Genomic DNA, 12,515 nt, shown 5'->3' on the forward strand with positions numbered 1-12,515 from the left:
GAAGGGGGAAAATGAATGTGTGTGGTGAATGTATGTGTGTGTGCAGTGGGTAGTAGTAAAGCACAGGCCATTTTCCTGAGGAAGAAATGTCTGCAATTGTAAGCGTGTATGTGCATGTCGGTCCACATGCAGTGTGTGTGTGTGTGTGTGTGTGTGTGTGTGTGTGTGTGTGTGAGTGTGTGTGTGTGTGTGTGTGTGCGTGTGTGTGTGTGTGTAGGAGTAAGCGGTAGGTTTCAACAGAGGCAGCTTGATAATGCTCTCCACTCAGCTGTGTTAATAATATCCCACTCTGACGGGCCCTCAATCATTTGAGTACGTACACACACAAACACGCACGCACACTCACACACACACACAACACACACACACACACACCACACACACACACACACACACACACACACACACACACACACACACACACACACACACACACACACACACACACACACACACACACACACACACACACACACACACACACACACACACACACACACACACACACACACACACACACACACAGGATGCTGTTATACTGCTGGTGCCTGTACTATAGAGAAGTATTATTAGAACAAGAAGCTCATATTAGAACGACTAGCAGAGTAGGAAAAGTCTAGATACACTACATTGCCAAATGTATGTGAACACTTGAACATTACACTTGTATGAAATGACATTAATATGCTGCTTTAAAACAGCCTCCTCTTCTGGAAAGGCTTTCCTCCAGATTTAGGAATCGGAGCACAGGGGGGCCTCGGTGCCTGGGTTCGAATCTGACCCACGGCCCTTTGCTTCATGTCATCCCCTCTCTCTCTCACCCCAAACTTTCCTGTCTCTCTCTCACTGCTACTCTAATAAAGGCACAGAAAAGCCCAAAAAAATAACTTAAAGAAGGAATCTGACCACAGGATATCGGCTCTTGTTCTGTGTGACCTGTGTACAAGCAGACAGTTTTAATTCCTAAATGTTGATTGGCTGCAAATAACATTTATGCTCCGGATCTGTGTCTGTTTGTATTTGTGTGTGTGTGTGCCACTTCTAATTAAAATGAAATAGAGAAGAAAAAGGAGGAGATACTTCATGAGAAGAAAGCGACTCTTGTGTCATTGTAAGGGAAGCATCATTATTATTAATCATTAGGATTCTACCACACTCTTGTTTTGTGCGTGATGATTATTAGTGTCCTCGTAATGATTTGTCTGCGCGTTGTCTCATAGACGCTCAGTGTGCCGGCCAACAGTCAACTAATCATTTATGTGGGTGTGTGTCTAAATTTGATTACCTGCACTTTTGAATGAATTTAAAGGAGCAGTGTGTCTGATTTGAAGGGATCTATTGGCCGAAATTGGAATCTAATATTCATACTTATGTTTTCATTAAAGTATAATCACCTGAGACTCACAATCGTCATCTTTTCCTTAGCTTAGAATGAGCCATTCATATCTACACAGGGAGTGGGTTCTCTTCCATGGAGCCCACCATGTTGCACCGCCATGTTTCTACAATAGCCAAGAATGGACAAACAAAACACCAGCTCAAGAGAGGGCCTTTTTCCGTTCTTTACGTTACCTGAAGGCCACCGTAGGTTCTCTTACACGCTTGGAAAGGGAGGGGTGAGGCTCAGTTTGTTGCAATCTGAAATTTTTAATATTGTAACTGTTACTGTAATCTCTTTTAATGCAATTTATCTATTACTATTAATATTAGTATTAATATTGTCTCTAGTATAATGACCATTAATATAGACCAATCCCTTTGTGGGTCTGTATCTGGCTTTAATTGGTCTACACTCATTTATTTGAAGCTTTTATTATGAACACATCTCTTATTGTTAGCATTTTATAGATCTGCATGTTAGTGTCTGTCTTTGTATGTGTGTGTGTGTGTAATAAGCACTGACATTTATCAATTTTTTGCACTGGGGACTTGTTATTCGTGATCTCACACTTTCCACTCGACTGATTTGCTTTAGTTGCTTTAGAGAAATAACAATGATGATAAGTGGGAAAGTTTTTGTTGTCCCTCAATTTTACCCAGTATCTACAGTTATTAAGCAGAAGTCACTCAATAATTTCTGTTAGCAATGGGAAAGTAAATCCCCATCACCCCATTAAATTACTCTCAGACCATAATGAGGATAAAACTGCACTGGCGTGAAAATATATTCCATCTACTGTGCATGACTGCTTTCAGTCTGAGCAATTAAAGAGCATTACAAATACAGATGTGTGCAGGAGAGGTCGTTTCAGAAAATGTCTGAGCACAATTCTTATATACTGGACACCATTGTATTCATCTAATTATGAACCAATATATGTCAGCACTTCTCATTGATCTCTTTTGTTTGTGCCCTGCATCTCCAAAGAACTTCAAATTACACGGTTTTCCCTCGGGGTATCACATCCCCGGCAGGCCACCTGCACAGATAATAGCCAGAGGATGTTCCTTCACAATTATGGGTATGACGGTGATATGATGGATACAAGCTGCAGCTGAGCATCATCAACAACAGTGAAGTGCCCGTAATTATAGCAAAGAGCCTCCTCAAGGCTGTTACAGCATTTATATGACGGTTACCAAGAGTACAGAGTAAAAGGCGCCCTGGTTGTCCCAGCAGTTGTCATAGCAGCTAATAAAATACAGCGGATTCTGCTTTAGTGACCATCACATTATACCAATCAGTGTTTTCTAAAACAACGTCTATGACCAATCACATCATCTTAAACTACCTGTTTATGATTGCTTGCTTCTACAAGTGCCCTCCGCCATTCAAGAGGAAGGGCAAGTCACCCTGCAAGAATGTGACAAGTTTGGGTTTTTAATGACAAGTTTTAGTTTCACGTGATAATCTCAAATGATGCTTCAGAAGCATTTTCTACTCTGACAAGAATAACAGTTTAGAGTAAAGCACCTACATACTCCCACATGAACTCAAGAGGCACCTCAAACCTGTTTGGAAAATTGCCACTGCAGAGTGGAGCTTCACTTTCACTTGGCTCTCAAAGAAAAACAGGGTCAGCGGAAATCTTTATTTCCGTCAGGTTGGAAAACAGTATAGAGGACTTTGGGGACTACTTTGCCTAAACATAGAAAATACAAATCTAGAAAGTGGTCTGTTGTTCCTTCCAGTCATTCATTCGAAGGACCAATCAGTCACAAGCCAAATGTGCTGTTGCAACACAGCACGATGGGACGCTGTGGTCACAAAATCATTTCTATTAAGTGAACAGGATGTAATACAGCATGTTTCTCTGTTGGCTCTTTTGGCATTACCTGGCATTTCATTTAGCATGCCCAGCATTTTTCTGAAGCCGTTAAGTCTCACACTACACTCTGCAATCCAATGAGACCAGAATTAACTTGCAACTGCAACATTAGCTGACTTTTAAACTCTACCTTTGCTATTATTCAAGCAACGTTGGTATACGGCATATAGGTAATTACAATTAGGTTACACGCTCCATATAATATAGACGTGATCAGCACAAGAAACTCAGAGAAGCTGTGAATTGTGCTCATTCTAGTTCACTAAACCGCATCACACCACCGGAAATGAACCCACACTTGAGTGGCTCTTAATCAACCAGGCTTTTCCTGGCTCACCCACAGATCATATTAGGAGAACTGTTGCAAGAAGGTCATTTATTCTAATCAAAGTTAATTCAATTTCTGTTTGACCTAATGCCTCAAACTGTGATAGTGAGTAATAAAGCTCAGAGATGTGTATTCATCACTTTAAAGACGGCTTTGTCATGAAAAAGTCTTTATGTGCATGACATGACCTGCAATTCAGACTGCAGCCACTACACTTATGATGCCTCACATGCCCTGTGCTGCTCCTGGAGGGTGTGGACTCCACATGACACTATGCAGGTTGTAGCTTATCTTCATTATGTGTCCTGGAACTTTAAGGTTATCACTTCAATGAGTTCCACTTGTGTGAAACCAATCCACTGACAAAAAACAAACAAGCAAAACGAAACAAAAAAAAAACACAAAAAGAAAAATCTAATTTCTCTGTGTAGATTTAATCAATTTCAAATCTCAGTTACAGGCCCTAATAACAGCAGCTATTCTGAGTGATGGGTTCCCACATGAACATTGCTACCCACAGTTTTGGTTATTTCACATGAAAGATTTTTCTGTGTTTGTGTTTACATCTGTGCTCTTTGGGCATCACTTCACTGGAAAAAGATGATGTTACATTATGCTACCTAGCACCACACCTACACACTCCTCATGAAGAGTTTTGGACTGTTAAACGCTTAAATAAAAAAAATAACCAAATTTGTTTTTGTTTTGTTTTCGAGTACTTTCATTAACAGTCATTTAGTCAAGAATATTTAAGGTTGTACAAAAATTCTTAAAATATGCAACCAAGCTTTCAGGGGCTAGCCAAAGAGGAGGATAGCGCTATGCTGTACTTTCAAAGTAAAAGCCTTCCTCAATTCTCTGTATTGTCAACTGTTTATGAAACAGCTGCAAGAATTGTGTCGTTTACATCATGAGCATTATGTTACATTATGTTTTCTGACAACTGCTCTTCTCACAATTCAAAACGGATTCATCTGAAGAAATTATTATGTGCCAACAAGTCTACTCAGTAAGAGCATCTGCACGTTTTGTATATTCCATAACCAGATGAAAACACAGAAAACCAACACTTAAAAATCATTATTTGCTGTCACATTATTATTATTATTTTCTTGTCTCAAGGACAACAAAAAAGCTGTCCGTGAATCTCACATTGTTTTGCGTGTTGCTATGCACTGTTATTGTTCTGCATGAGGGCTTATTTATTCACCGAAGGGTTTGTGTCTCCATCTTCTCATTTTAATGACTGACAGCCAAGAAAGGCAGCTAATGCCTGCTGGAGAAGTGCTCAGATTATTTGATACAACCGTGGACCACAGCTGCCAATAACAGCATTTATTTCACTTTCCTGGTCAGAATTAAAAAAAAAAAAAACCTTAAAGCACCAATCGAGCGGTTTTGTAACCCTAATGTCGTTCCTGAGGTGCAGTCGTAGAGAAAATGCCGGTGATGAGCTTGTTACTGCATTACTCTTTGTGTGTGTGTGTGTGTGTGTGTGTGTGTGTGTGTGTGTGCCTGTGTGCCCTAGCGCTTACCTTGCGGCCGTCGCTTGCGTGGCAGTTGACGTTGAGCGGAGTGAGCAAAGCCATTAGCTTCTCCTCGTTCCCACTCCTGTAAATGTACACACACAAACACACACATTAAACAGAAAACATCCACCACCACAGAGGATTAGAGCTGTTCCTCAGCAGGAGAGTGTGGGGGAGAAAATGAGGGAGAATGAGATAAGAAGCTTGAGACTGAAGGGAAAAGACTGAGAAATTTCATCTGCAGTAACAGACTGACATAAAGAAATGTTTGGGGGATGGATCGAAGGATGTGTGTGCATGTGTGTGTGGGTGTGTGTGTTTGTGTGTGCGTGCATTTCTGTGTGTGTGTGTGTGTGTGTGTTTTCTTTTAAACTTGAATGCAACAATCTAAAAAGAATCTGATGGAGCAACCGTGTGGCCTCGCTACAGAGGAGTTAAGATTTTGTTTATGTTGTTGATGTGCGTTTCCTGGTTCTTAGGCACGCTGCCCTGGCACTGGATGACCACAAGTGTCGCCAAGGCAGCGGCCAATCCAACCATCATCCCCCTGACAGCCGTAAAGGAAGAAGCTGTCAGATGGAAAGAAAAGGATTATTCTTCTATTCTTCTATGTTCCCCTCCTCTCCCTCTCCCTTTTTACTTTTGTTTTTCTGTGTTGGGCCTCTCCTTCCTTCTCTTTGTCACTATATCTTTCACCCTCTGTCCAAAAAGGATGTTCACATCCTCTCCTTCTCCCCCGATTTGAACTCTCCGTCTCTCTTCTCGTGCTTCCGGGTTTTTCTCCCAACTCTCCGGCCACCATTATCTGCTGTCTTTGCCCCCCACCCCCACCCCCCCTTCCTCACTCCACTTCTCGTCCAAGCTGTCCACCTCTACCACCCTGTCCAGCCACAGCTTCACCCTCTCCACCTTTACATCCCCTGCTCTCCATCTTCCTTTAAGTTTTCTCCCTCTCTTTTGCTCAACTGGTCACGTCCCAGCGCTGCATTTTGATGCAAACGACATCTTGAGGATTAAACAGGGACATGGTATTGTATGTGTGTTTAAAGGTCCGCCTAAGTGTCTGTTTAACAGATAAATGGACATCTAATCAACTGACGACATGAATCGGGTCAACAGACAGAATCACAACATTAGAGAGACTTAGCTTAGCTTAGTGTAGCGTAATGACTTGAAACAGGGGGAAACAGCTAGCATGGTTCAATCACTAAGTTTCCCATCATTTTGTTGTGAATGCTCAAGACAGGTCTGATCTCACACAAATGATCTACAGTGGCCCAGAGAGGACAGTACTCACAACCATGTCTGAATATTTATGTATTTAAATATGTGAACAGAAAATGAAATTTTCATTTCTGTGCGGCTGCCTCTTACATCCAGACTTTCATCTTATCTCAAAGCTTTTCAAATTCACTTCAGCTGCGTATTAATGGTGTCAAGTTAGCAAAGATATACACAACCTGTATTTTGAGTACTTAACATTTACTTCTGGATTGGATAAATTGCTTGCTGTAATATGAAAGAGGCCACTCATACTGAAGAACCCACAGTGAATTATCACTCCTCAGCTCCTCTCAGCTCTACAAAGCATTTCAGCATCTTTCAGCCCAATGTTTTGGTTTTATAGCCCACTACATTACCATTTTGGTTTATCTCACTGCTCTCATCAGTGTCTCATCGCTCTGTTAAAACATTAAATAAATAGGTTGTGGGGAAAGATGTAACCTCACGTCTGCGTTTACCTGTAGGAACTCTAGTTAAGGAGAGGCCGTACATTTAAAAGTCACTGCAGTACTCTCAAAGTATTTAGAAGCACTTTAACAGCTCTCCTTACTTTAATTCTATACCTATGTTTAAGGATGTGATCTGGGCCACAAGCAGAGAGACAACAATATCCCATAAGCCATGTGTGGGTGTTATTTGACCAAATACGACACTAAAAGAGTAAAAAAGATTTGCTTCTGAAAAATGACATTGGTGATGAGCCAGTCAGTGGCTCAGCTGTGAGAGAGGCACACTGGGTTCACAGCTCACACTTAAACAGCCTGCTGACCCCATAATACACTGGGGTACTGCGATGCTAGGCCAGCTGCTTCCTTGCATGTGAGTGCGTGTGTGTGCGTGTGCGTGTGTGTGTATGCGTGTGCGTGTGCTTGGAAGAGCAAGGGGGCTGCGGTGGAAGGGAGGGAGGCTGTTGAGGCAGTGAGCGCTCAGCCACCCACACACAATCCCAAACGAAAGCTATGCCGTTTCCACATTCAAGAGACGGAAACACACACACACACACACACACACACACACACACACACACACACACACACACACACACACATGCCCACATGCACTGCCTGCAACCATAAAATACCTCCAAAATGCACAAGTGTCCCTGGCCCACATGCAATGAGCTCTCTGGATGTGAAACACCTGTCTAGTGTAGGAGCTGAGAGCGTGTGTGTGTGTGTGTGTGTGTGTGTGTGTGTGTGTGTGTGTGTGTGTGTGTGTGTACATGTGTGTGTACGTGTGTGTGTGGTGGGTGTGATGGAGGGAAAGAAAGAACAAATGATAAACCCACAGGGAGGGAGTTGGGAGGAAAATTGAAGGCGCCAGCAAATGATGGAATTCAAACAAAAGTAGAGAGAAAATTAACAAAAGAGAGAGATAAAGAGAGGAACAAAGAGAGAGAAACGAAAGGAAAGAAAATGAAAGAAGGGGGGGATACAAGAAAAGGAAAGTAAGGGAAAGAAGGAAGCAGGAGAGGAGATATGAGAGGAAATGACAACAGAAACAAGAAATGAAGAAAAAAGACAGGAAACAAGAGAAAAGCAGAACCAAGAAGAAGAAGCAAAGGGAAAATATGTGTGAGGAATAGACAGGAAATGAAAAACACCAGAAGAGATGAGAGGGAAGAGAGGAACCAAGAAAACAAGAAAGGAGCGAAGAGGATAGGAAACAAGGACCGGAAACAGAAAACATAAATGGATCAGAGAAGAGAGGAAGGGGGAGGTAGGAAACAAGTGCGAAGAGGGAAGAATGAGGAACGGGGAAACAGGGAATATACGATGAAACAAGGGGAGGAAAGAAGAAAGGGAGGCAATATGAAAATAAAAGAAAACGAAATTAAACAAGAGACAAGGGGATAAGGGAAAAGAGGAAACAAGAAGAGGGGGGTGGGGGTGGAGGGTGAGGAAACTGAAACAGGAGAGAAAGAAGAGAAGAAAGTAAGCAAGGAAACAAGAGACGAGAGGGATACCAAGAACTGAACAGGTGAACATGGAGGAGGAAAAAACATGAAAGGATGTCACAAAGTCAGAAAAAGCATAAGGCAAAAAAGGAAATGAAAACAAAGAGCACGGAGAGTCTGGTACTCACCTCGCCGCCTCCAGCAGCTCATCCTTCTTGTATTCACCTAGATGGTTACAGAAGATCATAGTGTCAGACAACTGGCCGCTAACACACACCGACCACACACAAACACACATGATCAAGCAGAGAGGAGAACCCCACACACACACACATACACACACATACACACACACACACACAGAAGAGAGGACGGATCTATCTATTGGGGGAAGACACCATCTCTCTTTCTATCAGTCCTCCCCCTCTCTGCCATTCTTGCTCAGTGCGCACCCCTCTGGCTCCGGTTGCCGTGACGATGTGTTGCCGGCAGCGACCACAGCACGTTCATTGTTTGGGCTACGAGCGGCGGACTGACACGCGCTCTGCATCTATCCGTCCGTGTGTCTGTGCATCCCTCTCTCCTTTGCCGCGTTTGTCTCCTGTCTCTTGGTGGTCGCTCATATTGCTAACCATCTCCCCTCATTCTCCATCATCTCTGTCCCCGTCTCTCTGTCTCTCTCTCTCTCTCCCTGCTTCTTTTTCCCCTGTGGGCGCAGTTACCATAAGAAAAAAAAAAGAAAAAAAGAAACACAACAGAAATAAACAAACCCCTCCCCCTACCTCCCCTCACCATCTCTCCAGCGCTCTCTCCCTCTATTAGCCCTGCCCCCCTGCTAGTACAGTCACAACACACACCTTTCCATATGTCTTCTCTGCCTGAGAAAAAGACAGGGTTGGGGGAGACACAAGACCTTTTCATACATGGAATCTGTGATATTGCCGGATTTATCTGTCTGTTTAAGCGATGGCTGTTTGCCATTCAAACATAGGTCTTCCTTTAGCTTTAATCACATGGACTATCTATGACTGATAAGAGAATGGCCAGTTGGCAATTTCAAAATAAAATGTGTTATGAGCCATATCAAAATCCTGATCAGTCTGTTGTGGTAAAACACAAGTCATTTTTAATAAATGTTTTCATATTTAGAACTGAAATATAACTAAAAACAACCTAAGCTTCACTCTCTCTACTGTATTTTTTGTGTCAGTACATTATAGGAAGAGTTCAACATTTAGACTTTCTCTGCTTTATATACTCTCATGAAGTTGTGGGACCCAGGTTTTTAAATCAATAGTCAAAATGCCTCTTAAATGCCCACTGAGTTCAAACTCCACATCTCGAGTTTGAAACACATATAGCCAAGTCACGTAAAGTAATATTTGTGAGTTTCTTTTTAAATATTATTAGGTTTGCTTAGCTTTGCTTCGAAACATTCCTAATTAACACATTATATTAGGGCTGTGTGATATGGCCAAAAAATGGTATCACAATTAAATTTTCGTCAGTCGATATTAATATTATATCAGGTGGAATGTCAAATTGTTATTTCTTTCAGGTTTAAAGGCTGCTTTTTTCGCCTGAGTGAAAGTTGAGAAATCAGATGGTTAATTGTGATTTAAAACAAACTTGTTGAACAGCAAAGCACTTCTCAAATCTTAAAGTAGAACATTCAAAAGAATTATAATGATAAAATCTAACCTCACCAATTTAAAACCTAACTTGCACAATGCATACCTCTATTCCTGCGATGTGATTGGCAGCCTTTTGTTTAATCCATTCACAAACAGAAATGTTTTCAAATGCTCAAAATCTGGTTTAAAACTATTGTTAACATTTTATATTGATAATTATAATAATGTCTGATATAAATAAACAATACTTACATTGATATAAAACATCTACTGTATAATAAACCCTGTTTAGCTGCTGCTTCACATTAAAATTTTCACTGGCAAACCACAGGAAGACTTTTATTCTGAAGCAGCTATAGTTGCTATGTAGAGTTAGTGAAAGCAGTGCTATTTGTGAGTAAAAGGTGGAAACATAATATGGACACATTCTGTGACATTTAGTAGATCTGCAAGGTAAGAAATACATTAGAAAAGAATAGAAAATAGCCACAGCGAGACGTTAGACATTGAACTGCAGGCAACACTTACTGCGGTTTGTGCAACCCAACGCACCTCCAACATGTCATCAAGGTAAACAATACCTTTTACAGAAAACGGCATGACAAGGTCCGACCTAGGAAGACTGCCTTTGTGACGTCTAACGAAAAGTGACTTGAAGGCGTATTCAGAAATGAAAACCAATATGGAAAAGTGCCAGCACATACGCAACAAAGTTCATCTCTGAAAGTGGCTGGAGAGAGATACAGACGTATAAAATTGAAATAGGAAATAAAAGATAAAAAAAATCAAAGGAAGATGGAGAGGTAAATGTGATACATAAATGGAAAGAGGGTGAGGAGGATGAGCTGTGTGTACACGGAGCAGACGGAGGGGTGGGGTAGGGTGAGGAACGAAGAAGAAAGGTTACAGAGAAGGGAAAAGGGGGAGGAGGGAGGAACAAAGGATTTGTAGATGAAAGAGAGAAGGGATGATTAGGGATCTGGAAACTGACATGCATGGATTTGACACAGTATAATTGGTGTTAGGGAGGCTAAGGCGGAACAGTCAGAGGAAGAAGAAAGGGGGAGACGGAGAGGGGCGGAGTGAGGCAGAGAGATGGAAAAATATGAATACAAAGGGAAAAGAGAGGATCGCACTGAGAGAGATCAAGAAACTAAATTAGATGCTGTAGTTTTGAACCAATTTATGTGCTGAGACAGAATCATTTTTCCATTACACACCTGACAGTCACAGTCCTTACAGCTGGCTGTATTTTATTATTATTATTATCACAACCATTATTATCATCACCATTTAAATGCTTGCTGGGCATCACACACACACACCACTTTCTATGGGAACACATCTCGCACAATACACATAAAATACACCCAATTGACATTCACTGTCTATTTTTTTGACAAAATTCATACAAATGTGAGATTGTTTTTAGAAAATGGGAAAAAAAGTTGTGAGGAAAGCTCAAGCCCACTCCTACTTGAAGTCTTACAAATCTGTCACACTTTCAACTTTATTGGTTTAAAATCAAGCTTTTAAGCTTTTTGCACAAAGTCTTTTGATATCTGTTATAGCTAGAGTGGGTGAAGTCATCAGCGATATTAGCCTCTCTGTGCAGCAGTGCTTTTCTAAACATCATTTTCATCCCCCTGACATGCATTTAACATCACAATGCTCACCTATGCCTCCCTCCACTTGAAGTCTCAAAATAAGATTTATGTTTTGAGTTATGACTAATGACTCAGTCCCCTAATTAAATCTGAGATATACTGACAACTGAATGAACACATATTCTGCATCATTATGTTTAGCTGAGCATGCTGTCATACATAGTGTATAAATGAAGGTGTACAAAATGACGCACAGTCGAGGCGAGATGTACTTTTTGCTCGGCCACAGTTTGCTTCCAATATTATTCATGCTTTGAGAGCTAAAGTGATTAAAACCAACTGTGGCTCAGTGGTTTTAATTAGTCTCCCACATATACACGTACACATCTACATATACACGTATACACATACACACATACACACAAACGTACATCAAGCAAGGACAAGGACAGGTTAGCTGTAAATCTGCTGCCACTTTGCACCACTACACCACACTACAGGCAACTCACCAAAGTAAAATTGACAACACCTATTCCTTCTGGTAGTGATCAACTTTCATACAATTGATGATGATATTCCACTTTTAAAGAATTTTAGAGAATTAAAGTAAAGGGTGGTGAGGAAAGCTCACACCCGCTCTTAGAAGTCATACATCCTTTCATACTTTAAGCTGGAAGCTTCATTCAGGAGTCACCACACTTTCTACTTTTTGACAAACATGAAGAGACTTTTACAAAACTCTCCACTACTTGGAAAGACCCTAGGAACCAAGCAGAACAACCTAGCATCTAAGCTATGCCCTGCCAGATGTTTAGGCAAATAAAGCACCACAAATAGTTGTGTAACAAATTAAAAAAAGAGAGCTAGAAAGAGAGGTTCGAGAGGTTGCCTTATAATTTTTCCTAAACTACTTTCTCACATCCCTACAGTGGGGCCAGTCACAGCGTGATGCAGGTGTGAATCTGCT

At 41.3% G+C, this 12,515-nt stretch overlaps 1 protein-coding gene across 2 annotated transcripts in view; it reads right to left on the reverse strand.

Annotated features, from left to right (window-relative positions):
• The window catches only part of tnksa (tankyrase, TRF1-interacting ankyrin-related ADP-ribose polymerase a), an 82,469-nt gene that overhangs the window by 43,508 nt on the left and 26,446 nt on the right, over positions 1-12,515 (reverse strand). For both annotated transcript variants that reach the window (XR_008830262.1, XM_056403004.1), the window contains exons 5-6: positions 8,496-8,532; positions 5,133-5,208 (exon numbers count right to left, since the gene is read on the reverse strand). Coding sequence is in view for 1 of the 2 variants with exons in the window: in XM_056403004.1 (XP_056258979.1) it covers positions 5,133-5,208; positions 8,496-8,532 (113 nt within the window). In the remaining variant the exon portion in view is untranslated. The remainder of the gene's footprint in view (positions 1-5,132; positions 5,209-8,495; positions 8,533-12,515) is intronic.

This window comes from Seriola aureovittata, chromosome 18 (assembly GCF_021018895.1).
Source record: "Seriola aureovittata isolate HTS-2021-v1 ecotype China chromosome 18, ASM2101889v1, whole genome shotgun sequence".
NCBI lineage: Eukaryota > Metazoa > Chordata > Actinopteri > Carangiformes > Carangidae > Seriola > Seriola aureovittata.